Raw genomic sequence first — 21,554 nt, 5'->3', positions numbered from 1 at the left:
ACGGGAAGGGGGATGGGTCCGGGGTGGGACCCGCTAATAGATAATAAAAATATTTATGAATAAAATGGTCTGTAACAACACATTTGGATATAAAATAACATAACAATTTAATGACATGCAATGGACAGAAAAAGAGAAAAGTATACGATAAAGGGGGAATAAAATCCCATTTTCAAGCCAAAACTTTCGGAGAATTTAAATTTGGGTAAATTTGGGGATATTTAGGTGTAGTTGAACTACATACTGAATATTCATGTGTTGGAGAAATGTACAATTATAAAGGGTATAGGGCAAAAAAATTGAATATTTATGACGCTTGCGAGAACGAAGGCGGCTTTAAGAACTCTTTCTTCGCGGTGGTCTGCTGTCGGGTTTGACCATGGCGCTGAAATTCTGCGACGTTCGGATCATCTTCATCGTTGCGGCTGTTGGATTCATCTTCGTTCAGGTGTAGACTGGTTTTTGATTTGCGATCTTTGTTGTCCGACCGGAGAATGGATAATGGTTCGAGTTCCGTGATCGGCATTTGGTGTGTTGAGGGAGAATCTGAGGAAATCTTTAGTTTGTTCGGAATTATGCTTGCATTCTTGCCGAAAGTATTTCATCCTGGTGTTGGCACGATTCCGGGGCTCTTGCTTTGGTGGAATAAGTTGGCATCGTCTTTTCCAACACCCGCGCCGTTTTTGAAAATTCAGCAGATGTTCGAAAGTGATATTGTAGATTTTATCTGGAGTAATGAATTAAATATTGAATCCTGGAACCATGATATTGGTTGACAGGGTTAGCTTTTTAATGGATACTATCAACCATGAGCAGAACAGTTCGACTGTGAACGCGAATTTCTGTTTTAAAAAAACTAAATATTAATTTTGAATAGAAAAGATTCAAATTATAGCGTTGAAAAGAATTTGCGTCCCGTTTCTTCCTCCAATTTAGCTTCTTTCTGAGTGGGATCTTATTTCGTGTGTGAAATTTCCTGAAAATGAACTACTTTATGGTTCTTTATTGCTTCTTTTGATACGCGGTTGTTTCCATATCATTTTATTCACAGTCCTTCCTAGATCTAAATGGAATTAATTGACGACTAAGTTTTTAACTTATGTTTTCTATTAGTTATAACTATTATTTTTTACTCTTTTTATAGATGCGACTCTTTTCTACGCAATCAGAGCTTGCTGATCGACTGAATTCCGCGGTAAAATATCACTTCTTTCTTCTTGATTATGTGCAAGAGATATTAATCCCATAGCTCTTTCAACTTATTCTCAAGATATGCCTTGAGTCTTGTAAGATGATGGAATAGATGGGGAAAAAATAGATCCCCTGGACGAGGAAGATGAGAAGGGAAAGAACAAAGAAGAAAGTTTTATCTTAATTGTAGATTTCTTTTAGTCCTTCAAGGCTGCTCGGCCTCTTATTAACAGGGGTATTTTGACTTTTACATTACCCCTTATAGAATGCACGAGAGGTCATGTTTTTTTTTTGAATAATGAGAGGAAGGTCACCCGAGAATGGTGATCCTCCCGGTATGATTAACATATAAAATCTATACATACACACGTGACCCAAAGGGACTTCACACCCCCTGTTCATGTCCCTGTAAATCAAAGTGTGACTAAACTCTCCACGTCTTGTATAATGCTGTCTAGCAACCGCTCCCTTCTCTTGAAAATAACATCATTACAATGTAACCGTATTAACGGTGAAGACCCACCGACAACCTACGACCATTTTTCTTTTTGGTAAGGGAACCAATGTCCAGGTGTCATTTTTCTTCAAAGCTGATATTGCTTCCAATTTTCATCCTTTAATGAATACTTAGTATGATGGGGACAATTTTGTTGGGGATACATAATCCTGAATGAGATAACCTGTCCCTTCCCCTGTACCCACAAGATCAGTGAGGAGAGTATACCCCACTGGATAACATCTTCTCTGTACCGTAGATTTTAGCATCATATCCTTTACTCTTAATTCTTTGCCAGAACCCCACTGCCAAAGATGTAAACGGGATTCTCCACCCCCCCACCCTGTGCTGATCCTTTTGTCTCTTGCTCCATTGACTTTCCTGAACCAAAGAAGGTGCATAATTCATCAAACATTACATCTTTGGCAGCATAATACAACTTCCTAGCAGATCAAAACACGAATATCCTTTTTGAGCCATTGAGTATCGCACAAACAGGCATTTTAATGCTCTGGGCGGAAATTCCTCTGGAGCGAGATGTACATATGCTGTACATCTGACACTTGCAAAGGTAGGTCTGTGCACGACCTGATATGACTTACATGCTTTGTGCGTCCAAAATATTGGTAGGTCATTGGTGGCTACAAATCAGAAGTGCATCACCCCTAAGCTACTCAGAAGCAGTGTGCGGGTTACATCCAGAAGATGCCTATTTTCCATTTGGTGACCTCGTCCTGTTGGGGTCTGTTGACACATGAAGTTTTATGTATAATAACCTGGACTCAAAGAAATTTTATATTTCTAAGTTTAGATAGTCCATACTGTCATCGAGGCTTCTAAATGCTTTCCAATACCCTTGGGTAACTTAAAGACTGATACGTCATGAGAGATCCCTGGGTGTCGGAAAGAAATCCCAGAAGAAATCCCAGTCGAGAGAATTATATGCTTTCGCAAAATTTGCTTTCCATATGAATCATCTATTCCCTTTCTCTTCAATATGGACATGCTCCCGGGATCCCAGCCTTCAACCACACCTTCCCTCCTGCCTCATCCCTTAATTTCAGTTTTTTCCTCTTGTAGGCCATGCCTTTGTTTGTATAATATCATATGCTGTGAGCCACCTGGACCTCTGGGGTGCCTGTATCCAACAGTGCCCATTACCTCCATTTGGTCTGCGTCTCCATTTTTTTTATGATGTTGTAGTCGTTTTCTCATCTTGGACTTCCTTCCGTGGCTGCTTGGATTTTCCTTCCCATGTCAACCGCACAATTCTGTGTGGTTGACTGTTTCCTTCCTTGGTTGGTTTATCTGTTCCGTTACCTCTGTCAGTGAAGATGATGTATATAGTATCAACTGCCTGCCACTCTCCCCAAGTTCTGGGATTGTGGTGATGTCCTTTCCCTTGGACCGTGAGTCTGGCTGACCATGTTCCATTGCTGGGGTCCCATTTCCGATGACCATCAACTGGAAGTCCAGTGCTACTTTTTCTGACATTCACCTGCCCGCTTGATCCCTCAGTTGATGTCGCCTTTTGACGTAGAAAGATCGGTCCTGGACCGTTGATCACATGAAGTGCATGGGGGTTACCCTCTTAGTCCCTCTCCTGTTGTTTCCCTTTGAGTGCCCCCTCAAGAAGCCCATTTAATGCCGTGGATGTGCCTTATGTTCCTCGTTTTGGGGGGAGGGAGGGCGCAGTGTCAGTACGATCTTGAATGTACCCTTGGGGTTTGAAGCCGAGCCAGAGCTGGCAACTGGAGCCCCTTGATCACCTTGACCTCCCAGACCATCAGATTGGGGTCCATGGAGGCTCAGATAGTGGAGATGATAACTCGGAGTCTCCCAAAAGGCCTGACCAGAGCCCGCACCGTCTGCCATGCATGATTGCCCATGCATGATTCTCCACGATTTAAAATGCCGTAGCCTAGGTGCAAGGCGGCCCTGTCGACCTTATGTGTACTTGACGATCATATTTAACACATTGTGAGGGTCACTGATTTTGTGTTATCTTCCCTACCTTTCTTTTAAAAATGTCATCTATCTTCCAAGACGTTTGTCGCTGAATCTCCCGCCAAGGTCCCATCTGCTGGGAGAACCTGACAAACTGTACCTCCATGCCCTGTTGACCCATTGTTCAGCCGTAGATACTTCATATGCTGCTATGGAGGCGCTAGTATGAAATAGGTGCCAATATGCAGCAGCCACTATTCTGCCGGTCCTGAGGCCTGAAATTGATTCAATAGCTCTTGGTGGACCTCCTCATTCCCCAGGGATCCCCTGACCGCATCCATTATCAAGCATTCCCTGAAGAGATTGTGATATGGCTCTTCCTCTCCCACAACTTCTGGGCCCCTACTCGAACCTCAGAATGGTCCCAGCCCTGCAGTATCCTGCACACGAGCCCTGTTTCCCTTAACCATTCTGTTGTCTTTCGGACATGCAAGTTGCTGTTGCCCATGTCTTTTCATCTCCAGGAAAATAGTGACTCCCTGCAATCCTGCGCATAATGGCCTCTTGCTAAGCATCTGAAGCTTATGCCCTCCCCACACTATGTGCCTGGGTCTCTTCCCCACCTTCAGTATATAATGCCCTGACTCGATGGGATTCCGCTGTCACCCAGTCCTCGCTATCAGCTTTTTCCCGATGGGTTTCCTCCCCACTTCTCTGGCCCCCTCCTTTGGGGCCTTGTTGATGATGACTGACGGGCAGACCATAGCCAGGCCAGTTCATCTGTTGTCCATACTGGCTTCCCATTCCCGACAGGTAGAGTTGGAATCTTCCCCTGCCGGTTGGATAGTCCATGAGATCATTGCCACTATCACCGTCACAATACAGAGGTTATAGCCCACCGGCTGTGGAATGGAGGTGATCCTGCTGGCCACCATTGTTGCAGGTTTACCCCTCACCTCTTTATATGTAATGTCGTCCTCCACTGGTGAGGACGCACTGGTTAATTCCACCGTGCCGATATTCCTCACGACTCTTATGGTAACCTGCCGACAAAGTGTCCAACCTCCTTGGCTGCCCTTTACTGTCCCCACCTGGCCAGGCCAAAAGGATAGTTCTTCATTGTCCAACTGTAATTTCACCTCTCCTTGCCACAATCGTCCAACAGGTACGTTTGCCTTCAGCCCTTGCCCCAATTTGATGCTTGTCCCCCACCGTCTGATGTTAACCTGCTCGTCATCCAAATTCCCACTCCAAGGTTCAATTGTCCTTACAACCTCAGCCTTCCATCATTGACCCCAAGCTTCCATCCTGTTTCTGTCCTTTGCCATTCACTCCCTGTCTGTTTCCTTTACAGATCATCCACTATCAGCCTCCATCCTACCACCTTTCTCCCCACACCCTACACTGTCCGCCTGCCTTTATCTCCTCCATGACCTTTTTGCAGCCAATGCCGTTTGACCTCCGCCAACCACTGTCTTACACCAACTGCTCTCACCTGTTCTTAGGATGTTTATTTGCTCAGGTAATATGGAACGGCCAGAAGCTCAACGGGGTGAATTTGGCTCTTGACTAGGGCTTCGGGGGCTCCTTTTGGGGAGTCACATGCAGGGGGCATATACCAGTGGGAAATGTTCCTTATGGTGTTATGGGATTATGGCTGCACTACGATGAGGATGTATCTAAGGCTAGGGTTGTCTCGATAGACAGCATCCTGCAGGATGTGGCAAATTATACTTCATGCTGGTTTTAGAGGGTGTGAAGGGTGGAAATAGGACACTCTAGTCTCTCATATACTCCATGTTTAAATTTATTATTAGCCTCAGGGTGACCACTGATCTCCGGTGATCTTCCCTATTTTCTTTGCAGAAAGAAATAGATGCAAGGGATAAGGCCAAGTTGACGCACACATTCCATCTCCTGGCAAAATTTGTCTACTTCTTCAGCTGACATCGCCGATAAGGCACCTGAAACAGATGGCCCCTAACTTGCCAACTGATTATACATGGCTGTATTTTCTGTGTGTGTAAGTATTTGCTCCAAGACTTTGGTTTGTCCTCATGAAACAATGTGGATAAGTTTCCTGGCTTATGCTAATAATTGAGGACTGTCCACCAGACTAGAGGTGTTAGGTGGAAATTAAAAGATTCAGTAGAGTATCTTAAAAATTTAACCATGCAGGTTGTATAATTTTTTATGTAAATCAACAAATAAGGATAATGAAATGCCTTAATCCAGTTATCGTTCCACGCCCAGCAATATGGATGAAAGGGGTTGGGAGCAGGAGAAGGAGAAGCCCCAGGGTAGAGAAGAGGACAGGAATGGTAAGGGGATGGCAAATGATCGCTAACAAACTGGTCACTGCTCGTCAGGGTGAATGATGTCAAGCCTGTGAGCATGAGGGGAGGAATTACAACCAAACAAGAGAGGAGGGCGGTGGTTACAGCAACTGAGTCGCAGTTTTTCCCTTGACCTCTCCAGAGGAAGGGCTTAAGTAGCCACTAGAATGGGCTGGGCCTCTGCATTGGGTCGGCTCTTCTCTCTGGTTTTCTTCTGTTCATAGACCCAACTCTGGATCATATCACTATCCTGTTACTATAAGTGTTAGTTCCTGAAGGACCTTGTAAATAGTTTGTTATGATCTGACAATGGACTTGGTGGGTCCATGTAAACACATGATTTATTGGGTGAACTTGGGGGCAACTTCTTGGGCTATCATTGGATGGGCCGACTTAATATGACTATGAGAATAGTATGTCTTCTTTCTGCATGTCATAATTCTTGTCTATTTTACTGCGACATGTTTTCAAAAAGAAAAAATGAAGTTCTCCACTTTTGCATTAGGTGGAATCAGAAAATCATTGCATCAGAGAAATGAGGCTATTGATCGACCAAATAAGCTCACAACAAGGAAAAATCGTATCTCTTGAAGGTACTTCAATTTGCCACTTTAAATTTCGTGGGTTTGTTTTTTGGTCATTTTATTGACTATCAAGGACGTTTTGATTTAAAAATATTTTTTCTTCCCCTCATTCGCCTTTTTTCTTCTTCCTCCTTCAATTACTATGCATTTTCCTGCTACATTTATAACTCTTAACGTTCTCATTGTCTCATAGTCATTACCGGTCTTGTTCATCTAACTCCTAGCTATCTCGTTCATCCACTTCTCTTTAAGGAAAATTCTTGCCTCTTATAGGGCATCCTCCAGTAAGTAAATATGGTTCAATCAGCATCATAGTTGTACTGTTTAACTGAGACAAGTAAAAAAGTTAGTGGGATCACACACTCTTATCAATCAAGATATGAAAAAGATCATGTTGGATTCTTATTCTTCCTTTTGGGCTGTACCTTCGAGGGTGTTGCATCGTTGTTTTTGAAACCGTACCTTGATTATTCATATTTTTTTCTGAGAAAAGCCCTCTACTCGGCATTCTCTCTAGAGAAGGTGTTTCAAGTGCAGTTAAACTAAAATAGATGTAGTAGTGCTGGGTTACCCCTCTACTATTTATTCTTAATTTCGTTTTTAAAATTAGCATTTTGAAGTAATGTTTGTCGGGAAAAGACTCGTTACGAGTTTAAGTTACGAGTTTGACTTAATTTTTTTCAAGAGACAACGATAAGGTTATCCTCAGGTAGATGAAATTCTTCATTTTGATTTTGATATTGAATTTTTCTATGTTAACCTTCTCTCACATTATTTTTATTTTAAATTTTCTCTTCACTTCAGAGGCACTCAAGGCAAAAGAAGAAGAGTGCGCTTCTTTGAAGGCTCTTGTCCGTGACCTGGAAGGTAAGCTGACCATTTTCCACCATAATTCCTGTGACTTGTGCTTCTTTAATTGTCCATCTACATCCAGTACACATCTGAACTGGTGATTACTGACGAATTTTCCTGATCCCCTTGAGCTCAGCTCAGTAACAAGAAGGAAGTGTGAGAGAGTAGAGTAACAACAAGAAGAAGATAAGAAACACATGAGAGAAGTACAGTTTTTATAGGATAGGAGGGGTGGCTGTGAGCCACTCCCTTTTTGGCTCTCGCCTGAGGCTCTAACGGCTAGTTTTCTAGCCGTTGGGGCCTTGGGAATCGGGCCCGATTCTGAAGAGAATTTGGGCCCGATTAAGGACCCGATAAGGAGCCCGATTAGGACCCTGTTAGGGGCCCAATTAGTGGCCCAGTTAGGGCCCATCATCTTTGACAATTACAAATGTCTCAAGATTACAGAGCACAGGTAATCTATATAGATTGCAAGCGGTTGACTGACAGCAAACCAGGGTTCACTATATGACTCATGACTAAAAAAGATCCAATAATACATAATAACAGTGAAATATTGAGAACGACAAGAGTCTCCAAGGAATAAAAGGATTGGAAATGTAATCACAAAATTATAAGACAAACGACCACAATAGACACACACCAAGTCAGCTAATCAGAAAGCTGATGTCTTTACCAAGGGATTGGTGATGTCTTTACCAAGAGATTGGCGATGTCTTTATCAAGGGACCAGCTGCTCAGCAAGCTGGGAATCAGAAGCATTTATTCACCAACTCGAGGGGGATGTCAGCCAGAGACCCCTGTCACATATTTTATCTTTATTATTTTTTTTACATTCTTATTTTGTCTTCTGGGCCCATTAATTTTGGGGCCCACATTGTAACCCCCTCACTTTGGGGCTGACTGTATAGAAATAAATGATTCAGCTTTTCATGAAAAACCGTAGTTTGTGCAACCCAGCCATTGCCAGGTCTGCCACCATCTTGAGGAGGGCTGACAAGAATTTGATTAAAAACTGGATCAGGGACAAAACCGTTCCTTCAGATATGATGCCGAATCACCCTTTCTCAAGTTGCCTCATAATGCCTTGGAAGCGCAACACCTGCTCCAGGAAGCAGTACCCGCCAAGGATTGCAGAAGGGGTTGAAGCTCTCAAATGACATATGCAAGGCACGGAAGGACTATGGATTATTTTCTGGTGCAACAAAAGGTTCACCTCAGGGCACCAGTGCAGTAAAGAGCTCTGCCTTTGAGTGGTGGCCAACCAAAATAATGACTCGGATGTTTCAGCTTGTGAGTCATGCAGCTCATCTGAGAGTGGTTGGAAGACACCAGGTGGGGAAATCCAGCTGAGTGGTCCTACAATGACCAGTTTCCGTAATTCCAGTTGGAGGACAATCTGACCAGAAAGGGAGGACAATCGATATGATCCTGGCAGAACCCTCCGGCGGACATTGTTTGTCGTAGGACCCGACAATGCAGCAAGTAAAGTTCAACTCAATCGGAATGTATAAGAACTGTAACTTCAACAAAATGAACTTGATCCGAGAGAATAATGATGAGAGACAGTAGCTCTTCCACGAGTCTGAGAAGAACAGAACAAGACAACTAGGTAGACGCAGGCGAGACCGGATCAGCTCCCTCCTTGCGGTGATGGTGGAACGAGCTGGATCGGCCCCTTCCTCTCTGAGAGAATCTCCTGTAACTAACTCTGGAAGAATGCGCACCCTTCCGCCTCTGCTGAGACCCCTCTTTATTCACTTCTGCTGCCATTAGTACTCATTCCGTTGGGCGTTCGTGCTCCAGGCTGGCATGTGACGTGGCTGCTCCCTTTCGACATTTGCTTTGGTAAGTCCTAGGGAGGACTTTATCAGATCCCCCATCATATCAGTTGCTTTGGTCCACAAGGGGCTTTTTCATCATTATTTCTCTCATGTATATCCATTTAATGGGGCAGTTTTTCCTTCAGGAAGGCAGCTGGAAGTATTATAAAGTGGTTGTTTCTCTTGTCCATGCCTTCTGATAAGATCCAAGAACAAAAAATCCGAATAGGCTTTCCGTGTACCAGCGAGAATCAATGTGGAAACTCGGATCAAGAATCAAAAGAACGTACTAGAGATCCACCAGAGGTGGAAAATCCTTTCATAAAAATGAAGGAAATGAAGATAAGCAAACCAGGATCTCCCGATCCCTCTGGACGCAGGCCTCGCCTGCTCTCCAGCCTTTTCCCGTGCGCTGACAGGCCTCGACCACTTTTGAAAATGCGACGTGATCTTGCGGCTGCTCCAGGTCTTTATTTGCGGGCGGCTAAATCTTCTTCTTTTATGTGACGTCAGTTCTGCCGGTGTCTCTTCCCAGAGTGGCGTACGTCCTACCAGGCTCTCTCCCTCTCATTTCCTCTAGTTAACATCCATCACAGGATTCCCTACTTTTGCTGGCACTCATTCAGACATCTTCAACCTTTGCCGTCCTTTCCATGATAAGAAACCTCAAGCTCTTTTCCGTTCTCCAAGATGTTTTGGGTGCAACTAGTAGTCCTTATTCAGGAGTGGTCAATAGCCGGGTCCTCTGCATCTTGGCTGATGAAATGTGGGAGGGGCTGTAACTTATTCATTGAATTTTTTATTCAACATATCTAATTTAATAAAAATTCCGTATGGCTGACTAGGTGAAGCCTGTATTTTCAGGAAGAGGCCTTCAAACTTTGGCCGGTGACGGTGAGGTGAATAAAATTTTCTTTAGGAGATATTTGATAGTAAAAGTTATATCCAGGTTTGAGGAGCTACGTGATCATGTGTATCCTTTGAATATGGTTTCTTACAGAAAAAAAAAGCTGCTGTTGTCATCATGGCATGTAATCGCCCTGATTATCTGGAAAGGACGGTTCAGTCTGTTCTCAGGTGCACTTTATTCATTTCCTTTTTTTCTATGCCTGGCATTTATCTCAATCATTGTACTGGAGAGATCTAGCTTACATTGTCATTTTCGTTGTCCTTGTGATCAGATATCATGGCCCAGTAGCATCAAAGTATCCACTTTTCATATCTCAGGTACCTGGAGATTAATTTTCATGATGTTATTTAGTTTTGTATTTTAGGTGCATTCTTTGTCCATAGTATTATAGATCGGTATGAGTGAGTTTATGTGGACTGTTTATGATTTTGTAGGATGGGACAAATGAAGGGGTTAAACGCAAAGCTTTGAGTTACAGACAAATAACATATATGCAGGTGATTTTAGGCAGCATTATTCAATTTTATCTTGAGAACCTTTATTCAAATGCTTTGGTTCTTCCCCGAAGCTACAGTGTTTTGGTTAAGGTTAATAGTAGACGACGTAAATACTAGTTGTGAAATGATATGATCCAGAGGATAGATCTATCTGAACAAAGATTCCTGAAGTGCACCAAGGACACTGGTCCATGACAAGTGGGTTGAGATTTTTTTCTCAACTCCTCCAGCTCCTCTCTAAGATCCACCAAAAATTTTTATTTTTTTTTGAAAGAAAAGTAGGGCAGACCACTCGGAAACCGGCAGTCCGCCTATTCCATTAAAAATGCGAAGAATATGTACACATCATATACAGATATGGCCACTTAAGGCCTTCACTCTATCCCCCCAACCCCCAAAAAGATAATAAAGCCGCAACGTCCGAGATGACATTTTCAACCGATGTCGTCCTTCCCTTGAACACCACATCATTTCGATGCATCCATATCGCCCAAAGTGTTGCTAGCATTCTCCCCCATTCCGCTCTGCTCCGGTATCTGCCCGTTGTGAGTGATGCCCAAAAATCAGTATCTGAGGAAATATTCACCCCGAAGATCTGTTGCGATGTCCATACTCCTCGCAATAGGACATGCGAAAAAAAGGTGTGAGCAGTTTTCATTGCCCCTGCCACACAGAGGACACGTACGGGCTCCGTCGGTGCCCATCGCCTGCGGTAGACCCGTGTGACCAGTCTTCTCCTCCTCAGCAACCAACCAAAAAGTCTCACCCTTTGGGGGAGTTTTTGCTTCATTATGATATGGCATGTATTACTGGTTGAGATGTCGTCCCTCGCTACCCCTTGGATTTTCAAGTATGCGTCCTTTACTGAGAAAGGCGGCCCCCGCCATACCCACCCATCCTGGGAGACTCCCGAGGGGCTGAAAGGTAGGATGGTCTCATGCATCCCCAACAACTCCACGAAACGTCCTATGATAAAGTCCCAGGAAGGTTAGGGACCCAAGCCCCTTCCCAACATTCCTTGACGGCGACATTGGGGTTCCTTGCCAGCGCAAAAAGTCTTGGAAACTGCATCTTCAGGGGGCGTGCTTTGTCCAGTTATCAGTCCAAAATCGAAATCCTCCCCCCTCCCCCAACTTGGGGTCAAACAAATCCCGGATGTGAGGAATGGTTTGACGCAGACTACGCCAAAAAGGGGATTCCCCCCTCCTGTGTGCCCACCCCCTCTCCCAAGTCAACGGCGGATCATATACGTCTCTTAGCACCTTGAAGGCTAGCCCCTCCATCGATGACACCATCCGTTCAACCCATTTAGCAAGCAATGCCAGGTTCATAGATTCCAAGTGGAGAATACCCAGTCCTCCCTGTTTCACGGTTCTACAGACCACATCCCAGGCTACTAGGGGTATCCCTCTACCTCCTTCTCCATTCCCTCCCCAAAAAAAACCGTCTCATTAATCCTTTGAGTCGTTTGGCCACCCCTACCGGCACTTTAAACATCGAAAGGTAGAAAATAGGGATAGCGGAGAGCACCGATATCAAGAGTACCATGCGACCCCCTCGTGATAGTACCCTGCTTTGCCAGCCCTCCAACCTCCGCTCCACCATATCGATCACTGGTTGCCATTCTGCGGTTAAGATCCATCTCCCCGTGAGAGGGAGTCCCAAATACCTCATCGGAAGAGAGCCTCGGGGTGTACCTAGCGCGCGAGCGCATAGAGTCTCCTCCTCCGAGGTTAGGCCGAACCCCACGAACCCTGACTTTTCCCGGTTGAGACATAGTCCCGAGAAATCTGCAAACAACTCCAGCAGGGATGATATGGTGTGAGATTCTGTTACCAAACCTTCCATAAAGGATGTTGTGTCATCTGCATACTGGAGCAATGGGATGCCCCCCGGATAGCTGGCCGTGTGAAATCCTCGTAAAAAGCCTCGCTCGCACACCTTAAGGGTACAACTGGCCAATGTGTCTACCGCAAGGACAAACAGCAGTGGTGCTAAAGGGAAACCCTGCCTGACTCCTCTTTGTGGGTGGATCCACCCTCCTTTCGGCCGGCCATTGACCAAGACCGAGAAAGAGTGGGATGTAACACACCGTCATACACAGGTCAACCACACCTTAGGAAATCCCCTCTTTCTCATGACGGACCATAGGAATTTCCAATCGAAGGAGTCATAAGCTTTCGCGAAGTCCACCTTCCAAATAAAGTCCTTTGTCCCCGTTCTCTTCCATGCTGATACGATCTCCCCTGCCACCACCGCGCTCTCCTGCAATTGCCTACCGGGGATGAAGGCCGATTGGAAAGGACCGATTAGACCCTCGATTATCACCCTCAAACGGTTAGCCATCTCCTTGGCAATGATGAGATAGATGGAGTTCGACAAAGCAATGGATCTGAAATCCCCCACATTCACTGCCCCCGTGCACTTGGGCAGCAGAAATAAGTATGACCGATTAAGGCTTTCCAGGTCAAACTTGCCCCTCTGGAATTCGTCCAAGGTATCCATCACGTTAAGGCCGACAACTTCCAAGAATTCGCTGAAGAAAAATATGGGGAAGCCGTCAAGGCCCGGAGCTCCCTCTCCATTCAAACCTTTCATCGCCGCCCTCACCTCCTCCGCACTAAAAGTCCTCACTAGCTCATCTTGTTATGCTTGTGATAATCGGGATATCCCCCGACCCTCCCATCGCCACTGGTTTTGGGGTCCTCGCTTAGTTACCATTTGGAAATGGCCCGCTAGTGCTTCTCCCACCGCTTGTGCCCCCACAAACTCTTGATGCCCCACTTTCACTATGGAGATGTGATTTGACCTCCGCCTTCCATTCGCCACCATATGGAAGAACCGAGTGTTGGCATCTCCCTCCCTCAGCCAAATCTGCCGCGATCTTTGCCTCCAATCCATCTCGAGCTTCTTATCCTCCACCGCCTCTCGACATGTTTTCCTTTCCTTGAGTTCGTCTTCTAACAGGCATCTTGTATCTTCAATGGCGTCCAAATGCTGGACCCTCGATAAGGCTTCATCCCGTCTTCGGTGTCTTCCCTCTTGAATCTGTCTCTTCACCCCGATGAGGAAATGACGCAGGCCTGCCAGCTTGGTGGCCAGCCTCATCGTGGCTGAGCCCTGTGAAGAGTGACCCGTCCACCATGCTATCACCTTCTCTCTGAAGCCCCTCTCGCGTAGCCATGATCGGTCCAATTTGAAGTAGGTGGGTCTAACCTGCCCAACGTTATCCTGCCATATATTTGGGGCGTGATCAAATAAAGGTCTGGGGAGTGCTCGTACATCTGCTAATGGGTGTGCCTCCAATAGGTCGACCGAACACAGGAATCGGTCCAAGCGGGAGAGCGTGGTAGGACCTCTCGTACTACGCCATCTGTAGTTACAATTCCTCGGTCCCATTTCTTGCAGTCCCACCCCCGAGATGAATGCCCAGAACGCCTCTGATCCTGGGTCCTGCCCTCCCAAGCCATTCAGTCTATCGCTCGACTTCAGAGTGACGTTAAAATCCCCGCCAAACAGCATTGGGAAACCCTGAAAGAGGGAGGTGACGACCTTCAATTCCTCCCACAATCCGTGACATCGGGCTGCAATGACTGGACCATATACTGATGCCACCATGCATTGAAATCCGTCACTTCTTCTCCTTATTTTAACAGCTGCCACGTACTGTCCTGTCCACGACCCTTCCTTAGCAAAGGTCGCCGTGTTCCATGCCACTAGTAAGCCCCCCGATCTGCCAGTGGCATTTACGGCCACAACACCCTCCAGAGAACCCCTTCCCACCGAGTTCCATACCTTAGTGTCCCATCTCTCCAACATCGTCTCTTGTAGGCACACCACATCCGCTCCCCATTGACGCAAATAGCTTCCCACAACTCCCCGCCTCCCTTCGTCCTGTAGTCTGTGTATATTCCACGATAGACACTTCATCGATGATCCGATGCTTGCCCCCATTGCACCCTCTCCGGGGTTACTCCCACTTCCTCGGCCAATTCAGCCATCGTCAGATGTGCGCCATGGACCTCCTGTGTCGCAGCGTGCTCTGTGCGGCTAGAGGACTCTACAGCCTCTTCCCCGCTGTTTCGCTGATCCCTTGGCGCAGACCCATGTGGCTTTCGACGAGCTGCCATCTTCTTGGATCGTCCGTCGGCGATTAGGCGTATCTGACCGTTGTGCCCGGACACCACCCAGGTCTTCTTACCGTCCGCCTCTGTAAGCGCCAACTTCCCCCTCCGGTAAACCACTCCCTTAAACCGGCGGAGATCGTCATTAGTTATCTGTCTCACCCTTTTCCTCCCTGGGTTTTGATCTTCGAGGTTTTCTGGGTCATTATCCTCCATGGTCGAGTCCGGCGGAATGGCCGATGATGTGCCCTCCACGTGGACCGGGGCCCCACTCGTCCCATCTTGTACGTCTTCCTCCATTGAGGCTTCGTCCTCCGGCACTCCCGTGGGGGAATCACCCTTCCCCTCCACCGCCTCCCGCCGGGCATCCGGTCTTCTGAACTCTCCTGGCGCGGCTGGAGGGGTGTTGGCCCTTATCCTGGCCTTGAATGCCCGTGTGTATCCCTGAGCCCAGACTGACTCAGGCAACTCCTCCCCTTCTATCACTTCGACCTCTAGTAGCACCACATTTGGGTCCCCGAATTCTAACCCCGTCGAGATGATGCTTTTAAGATGGCCGAAAGAGGCGACCAGGTTTGCTAATGTCATCTCTCGACGGTGCACCAATGGAACCCCGTGCACCTCCACTAGTATCCCCATCTTTTTAACTCCTTCAGCCCCATCAGAAGGGAGGACTCGCCGCCACCTCACCTCCGTGGTATCAGTGACCCGTTGCTTCCATCCGCATACTGCGACATATGCGGCCAATGAGGCCCCTCGAAGGAGCGAGGAATGTGCATCTATCCTTTGCACCTCCGCCTGGTCCAGCTGAGGGAATTTCTGCCATAAGCCGGCATGAACATTCTCGACATCGGGATAGTCCCCGAACACATCGCCCACCAAGCACTTTTGGAGGATGTTGGAACATGTGTCTTTCCCGTCTACTTCTCCTTGGGCCGTTTGTTGACCTGGGCTTTGGACCGGATGTCCCACTTGCGCCTGGCGATTGCTCCCTTCTCCTCCCCCTTGACAGCACTCATATTGGCGGTGCCCTGTCCTTCTGCAATGGCGGCAAACCACCGGATCCCGACAGAGGCGCATGTGGTGGCCCGACGATAAACACCTGAAGCATATGTTCTTCTCCCCGGATGGCCTCTGAGGGACATGCTGACCCCTCTTTGCCCGACGGGATCTCACCTCCACCCAGCCGTCGTCGTCACCTACCTCCGCGTTCCTGGCTTCCTTTCCCGTCTTGCAATTCCGGCTTGCTCTGGGCGTGGCTCTATCTGCGGCAGCGAAAATATGGTCCTCTTGAGCTTCCCCATCCTTGCTTGTGTGCCCGGGGGGACAGTGCTCTCTTGGCGGCGCCCCCGCTTCTCCATTTCGTGTGGTGTGGGGCCTCCTTCCGCTGGCCCCTTCTGGATGACCCTGCTCCCCCTCTCCCAGAGCTCTGGCCCTTCCCCAAGATGTGCATACATGGGTCTCTTACCCTTATCCTTCTCCAGTCCCGTCATCCGAGTGCTGCAATCTTGCCCATCCCGGCGGATCAGGTTCTGTTCCGGCTCTGCTAAGACTTGGGACGACCCCCTCCCAGCGCCCCCCTGGCCCCCAACTCCTTCCCCCACCCCCTCCATCCATGTGGAGGTGTGTGGGGCCCTTTCACCTTGGGCATGGTGGGACCCTCCCCCATGGCCGCGGTGGAGCCTGCCGTCTGGATGCAACCGTGACGATCAGTAGCCATAACTCCAAGAACTTTGTTGCAGTGGTCCCTGGGTGACCTGTCGGAGGTCCTCCAACCAGAAATCGCCGCCTGGACGATCCGGCCGGAATCTTGCCCTGTCGAGGATATGGGGTGATCTTCTTTGCTGGTCCAGAGGAGATCTTCCGCCTGCTTGGTTGAAGGCCTGAAATTCGTCGCGGTGCCCTCCAACACGTCGGGATGTGAGGCCACCGACCCCCCCAGAAAAAGCTTTACGGTATGTTTCCCACGATCTATTTCCTCCCAGATGAACGCGTCAGGGTCCCCTTTCGACACATCTGCGCTGAGCAGCGGCGTGTCTTTTCCCATCGACTCGTTCATCTCGTCCGACACGACCGTATCGTTCCTCGTCGTACAACCCATTGGCGTAGAACCTGGCGCCCATGGCAGCTAAAACAACCGACGTCGGGAGATTTTTTTTCCTTTTTCTTTTTTTTTTTTCGTTCGACGGCTTGCTCGAGCTCCGCTGGTCGAGCTCCGACGAGCCCCTTCAATATTCCCTGGATAGTCTGACGATCGCCGACGGTCACGCTCCGGCAATCTCCGATGGTCTAGCTACCCTTGCTCTGACGATCCCCAATGGCCGAGTTTCTCCGATGGTCGAGCTCCCCGTGCTCCGACGATCTCCGATGGTCGACCTTTGACATTCAGACCTTCTCCCCTGTCGAGATGATCTCCGACGGTCGATCTTTTCCCCTTCTCCCCTCTCCGACCTTCTCCGACCTTCTTTAACAGTCGGACCTTCTCCCCTGTCGAGCTCCGACCTGCCCCGACGGTCGACCTTCTCCCAATGCCGTTCTCCCTGCCGTTCGCCGCCGTTCTCCCCGCCGTTCGCCGCCGTTCTCCCTCACCGCCGTTCTTCCTCGACGCCGTTCACCGTCCGCCACCAAAACTGTTAACTGTCGGCCTTCCTGGTATTTAATGTTCTGTATTCTGGGGAGGCCCCTACCCTTCTGTCAGGACCACAGACTAAAGGGGGATGGGACAAAACACACTTCCCGTCATGTCCCATCCCATCCCATGCACTTTGACATGGGACTGGATGCAGTGTGTCAGGGGACGTATCCTGGGATGCAAATTATGGAGGATCTGATGGAACAATCTAAGATGGTGAGGATTTTGATCCTAGGGTGGGGGTCACTTGAAGTGTTTCTGGTCCCACATCATGTCCCAAGACATGGGCCATGTCCCGTCTCATGACAGACAACATTGGTCGGGACCCCCCCCCCTCCCCCACTTCTCCAGGGACATAATTGATTTAAAATAGAGGGAGAATAGAAGGGTTGTAGGGAGAGTGTGTGATGGATGTAGAAGACAAATATGAACACAGATAAGGTGGTGATTTGAGAGGGCTCCTTCTCCCACAGTCCACTGTCAATTATGAGCTCATAACTTTGTTCTTCTCCTTCCGCTCCTCTCCTTCCCCCTCCCGTGTATTCTGGGGTTTACGTTAGTGGGCCAATGCTATTAGCAGCCCATAATCCAGATATACGACTAGAGGTCTATCACCTTCTGGGTTCACGATTGGTAGGCCTGGGTTGTCTGGAAGGTTCTACCATTTCTTATGTGCATATGTATTTATATGGGGGTATTTTTAAAGTCTGTGGTGTTTTACATAAAAGTCTTATTGCATAAGAAAATACAAATAAATGCCCTTTTTATTCGACATAAAAATCAAATTTATGGATTTGTACTTATAGAGTTGATTTGGCTTCATGGCTCCTTAATTTTGTAACCTAGAGTCATACCTTGAGAACCTTTAGTTACTTCTACTTTTATTTTTTCTAATCCAAGCTGGATTCTGGAACACTAAAGCAGTAGCCATGTCCCTCAAGAAAGCATAATTTGAGAATATTTTTAACTAATTAGATTTTACTGCATTTATTGATCTCTGAGCCTATGTTTTATAATCTTTTTGAACCGTTCAGCATTTAGATTTTAGACCTGTGCAAACTGAAAGGCCAGGAGAGTTAATAGCCTACTACAAAATTGCGGGTATTTGGTTTAACCTCTATCCATTTCCATTTTTCTCCTATGTCTATTCTTTTATTTCATCGTCTCTTGAAGGGCACTACAAATGGGCTTTGGATAAATTGTTTTTCAATCATAATTTCAGCCGAGTCGTCATTCTGGAAGGTATTCATGACCTCCTTAAAGTTTATCCTAGTATTTATTTTTTTATGAATATAATTGGTGCAAAACAATTCATGTTATATTGGTGGACAGATGACATGGAAATTGCCCCTGATTTCTTCAGCTACTTTGAAGCTGCTGCCGATTTACTTGACAATGACAAGTACTAAACGATGTCTAATTTAAGTTTGGATCATAATTTTCTCAACTAAGTCGAATGATATTTTTCCATTATCTTATTTTTAGGACAATAATGGCGGTTTCCTCCTGGAATGACAATGGTCAAAAACAATTTGTGCATGATACAAGTAATCTTATCATGTTGCAGCAAGTTTGATTCCTTCACCACTTTGGATATCAAATTGATGCATTTTATGGCATTATCTTCAGAGGCTCTTTATCGCTCTGATTTCTTTCCCGGACTGGGATGGATGCTGACGAAGTCAATGTGGAGCGAGCTATCGCCAAAGTGGCCTAAAGCATATCCTTCAAATTGTTCACATTAATCTAAACGAAGTAGACAATTTAAGGATATTATGAAACTATTATTTTTCCTTAGCTTGTTGACACTTACTGGGATGATTGGATAAGGTTAAGAGATGTGCATAAGGGCAGACAGTTTGTTCGCCCTGAAGTTTGCCGGACATACAACTTCGGTGAACATGTACAGTTATTGACTTTGTTTCTTTATCATTATTTGAAGCTTCTTGATCACTGGAGGTTTCTCGACTGTCAATGAACGATATTGTTTTACATTGATTAAAAAATGTTATCTCATTCTGAGTATGTTCATGAAAAGAGTGATCTGGTGTTGCATGGTTTATTCATTCATTAGGAGATGAACATTTAAAGGTTGCATATTTAGCCATAAAAATGTTTTTCTTCTTTTATATCATCTTTCTCACCCCTTGTTGCCCCAAATTATGTAGTTGTTTGTTACTCTCTTAGTAAACTTTAAATTCTCTTTGGTCTCCGCAGGTACACAACTAACATTTCCTGAGTCTCTTTTCAGGGTTCTAGCATGGGGCAGTTCTTCAGACAGTATTTGGAGCCAATTAAGCTAAACGCGGATCATGTATGTGTTAAACGCCACTTAATCCTAATTTTACTTGGGAAATTCCTTCTAAGAAAATCTGTTTCAGTTGAAATGTAATTTTCCTCAGCGTGAGCGTATAACCTTGCTTGTGAGTTTTGAAGCTGATGGTTTTTTTGTCTTCTACATGTTTTTCATGTCCTTTTATTAAATGGAAATGTTAATTATATTATTATCTCTGTGAAAGCTACATTTTGAACCGTTGAAATCATTGATACGTATTATTTTTATGGATCTAATCTTGCTCTTCTAGGTTGATTGGCAATCTGAGGACCTGAGCTACTTGAAGGAGGTAATTTTGCGGTCAATAAATAATCAACAATCGATTAGTTCAAAATTTTCTGGGCTGAATGTCTCTTTCCTTGTTACAGGATAACTTTGTGAAATACTTTGGGAAATTGGTCATGGATGCCAAATCAGTTTCTGGTCCAGACGGCGTTCTGAGAGCTTTTAATATTGATGGGGACGTTCGCATCAAATACACTGATCAGTCGAACTTTGAGGTTATTGCTCGTCAGTTTGGAATATTTGAGGAGTGGAAGGTAGCCTCTCTATCCCTCGTCTACATTATAACAACAGAAACAGGCATAAAGTTTGGCTTCGAAAGGACTCAAACGTAATTGTGGAAATTCAGATATTCTAATATTTTACTCTGAAAATTCCAAAGTGGAGTCAAATTAGTTGGTAAATGGAGACCAAAGAGAAAATTAGTTGGTATTATCCTCGATTTAGGTTTTGATTAATTTATCCATGATAAATTGTGCTCATCCCTTCTATAAGCCACTTTTAACAACGATGATTGTTATGTTCATTATCATGATCTTGTGTTCTGATGTTGAGCTTTCCTCTGGTTGGACTTTTCTTAGTGCACCTTCTTGCATTAAAGGACCCAAAATTGACAATCAAAATTCAGATATTCTAAAATCTACGTTGAAAATTCCAAAATGGAATGAAGTCCATTGGTTGAAAAAATCTCAGCTAAATGGAGAAAACTCTTAGTTGGTGTTATCTTCAATTTAATTTTTGAGTATTTAATTATTCCACGATGATTTCTGATCATCCATTTCAATCCACTTTTTACCACGATGATAGTGATGATCGTGAACGTGGGTTTTAATGGTGAGCTTCCCTATCGTTTCACGTTTTTTAATGCATCTTCTTCTCGCAGGATGGGGTACCTCGAACAGCATACAAAGGAGTCGTAGTTTTTCGTTACCGGGCAACACATCGTATATTTCTGGTGGGTCCGGACTCTCTTAGACAACTTGGAATAAAAGACTAAGCGGGCAACCTTCTCTTTCCTTTCTTATCAAGTCCATCCATTACAGATGAGAGTAAAACTCTAATACCTTATCGCTTGCAGTTTTTTTTAAAAAAATTCAATGGTTGATGTTTTCCCTTTCTTCTAGGATCAAGAAAGCAAAAACTTTACACAAAGTCTTACACTTCAATATCATGCATCTGGAGAGGACTGGTAGCTGTAGCACATTAAGAGGAAGATGTAATCTTGGACATGTGTAACTTTTCTTTTGAGACAGTGGAAATTTTAACTTAATTAATTTTGGATCCCCATTTTCCTTTTGTTATACTGAAAATCTATCTCCAGTTTCTGAAAGATTCATTCAGAATCATAATGGTACTAGTATCACTGTTTGATCTTGGACTACGTTAGATGGATGTGAGGACTAAGTATCTTGATTAAGACATTGATGAGACAGTATATATGGTTAAACCTGGGAATTTCTTGGTTGGAGACCTCTACTGACATCTGTGGCATTAGGCAAATTCTCGTCGATGGTATCCAAAATTTCGTCGAATCAAAGGTAATGC

General features: G+C 45.7%; 1 protein-coding gene across 1 annotated transcript; it reads left to right on the top strand.

The window, feature by feature from the left end:
- The first annotated feature begins 319 nt into the window (after window positions 1-319).
- CGL1 (alpha-1,3-mannosyl-glycoprotein beta-1,2-N-acetylglucosaminyltransferase) lies at window positions 320-21,310 on the top strand. The gene is made up of 19 exons (XM_078589696.1): window positions 320-448; window positions 1,145-1,195; window positions 6,476-6,563; window positions 7,359-7,421; window positions 10,094-10,128; window positions 10,230-10,306; window positions 10,411-10,456; window positions 10,574-10,636; window positions 18,427-18,493; window positions 18,566-18,634; window positions 18,725-18,794; window positions 18,878-18,939; window positions 19,022-19,112; window positions 19,202-19,295; window positions 19,644-19,706; window positions 19,978-20,016; window positions 20,096-20,266; window positions 20,893-21,058; window positions 21,134-21,310. Exons 1-18 carry the CDS (start codon window positions 380-382, stop codon window positions 21,004-21,006), a joined length of 1,332 nt encoding a protein of 443 aa, XP_078445822.1. The 5' UTR covers window positions 320-379; the 3' UTR covers window positions 21,007-21,058; window positions 21,134-21,310.
- Window positions 21,311-21,554: the final 244 nt, after the last annotated feature.

The sequence above is a fragment of the Wolffia australiana genome, chromosome 18 (assembly GCF_029677425.1).
Source record: "Wolffia australiana isolate 7733 chromosome 18, ASM2967742v1".
NCBI classification, from domain to species: domain Eukaryota; kingdom Viridiplantae; phylum Streptophyta; class Magnoliopsida; order Alismatales; family Araceae; genus Wolffia; species Wolffia australiana.
The sequence above is the reverse complement of the archived record's forward strand: the minus strand, read 5'-3'. Positions and strand labels throughout refer to the sequence as shown.

Coding starts and splice junctions, on each gene's coding strand:
- CGL1 (XM_078589696.1), top strand. CDS start 380: ATGGCGCTGAAATTCTGCGACGTTCGGATCATCTTCATCGTTGCGGCT. Junction 449..1,144: donor TTGGATTCATCTTCGTTCAG/GTGTAGACTGGT, acceptor CTCTTTTTATAG/ATGCGACTCTTTTCTACGCA. Junction 10,637..18,426: donor GACAAATAACATATATGCAG/GTGATTTTAGGC, acceptor TGAACCGTTCAG/CATTTAGATTTTAGACCTGT.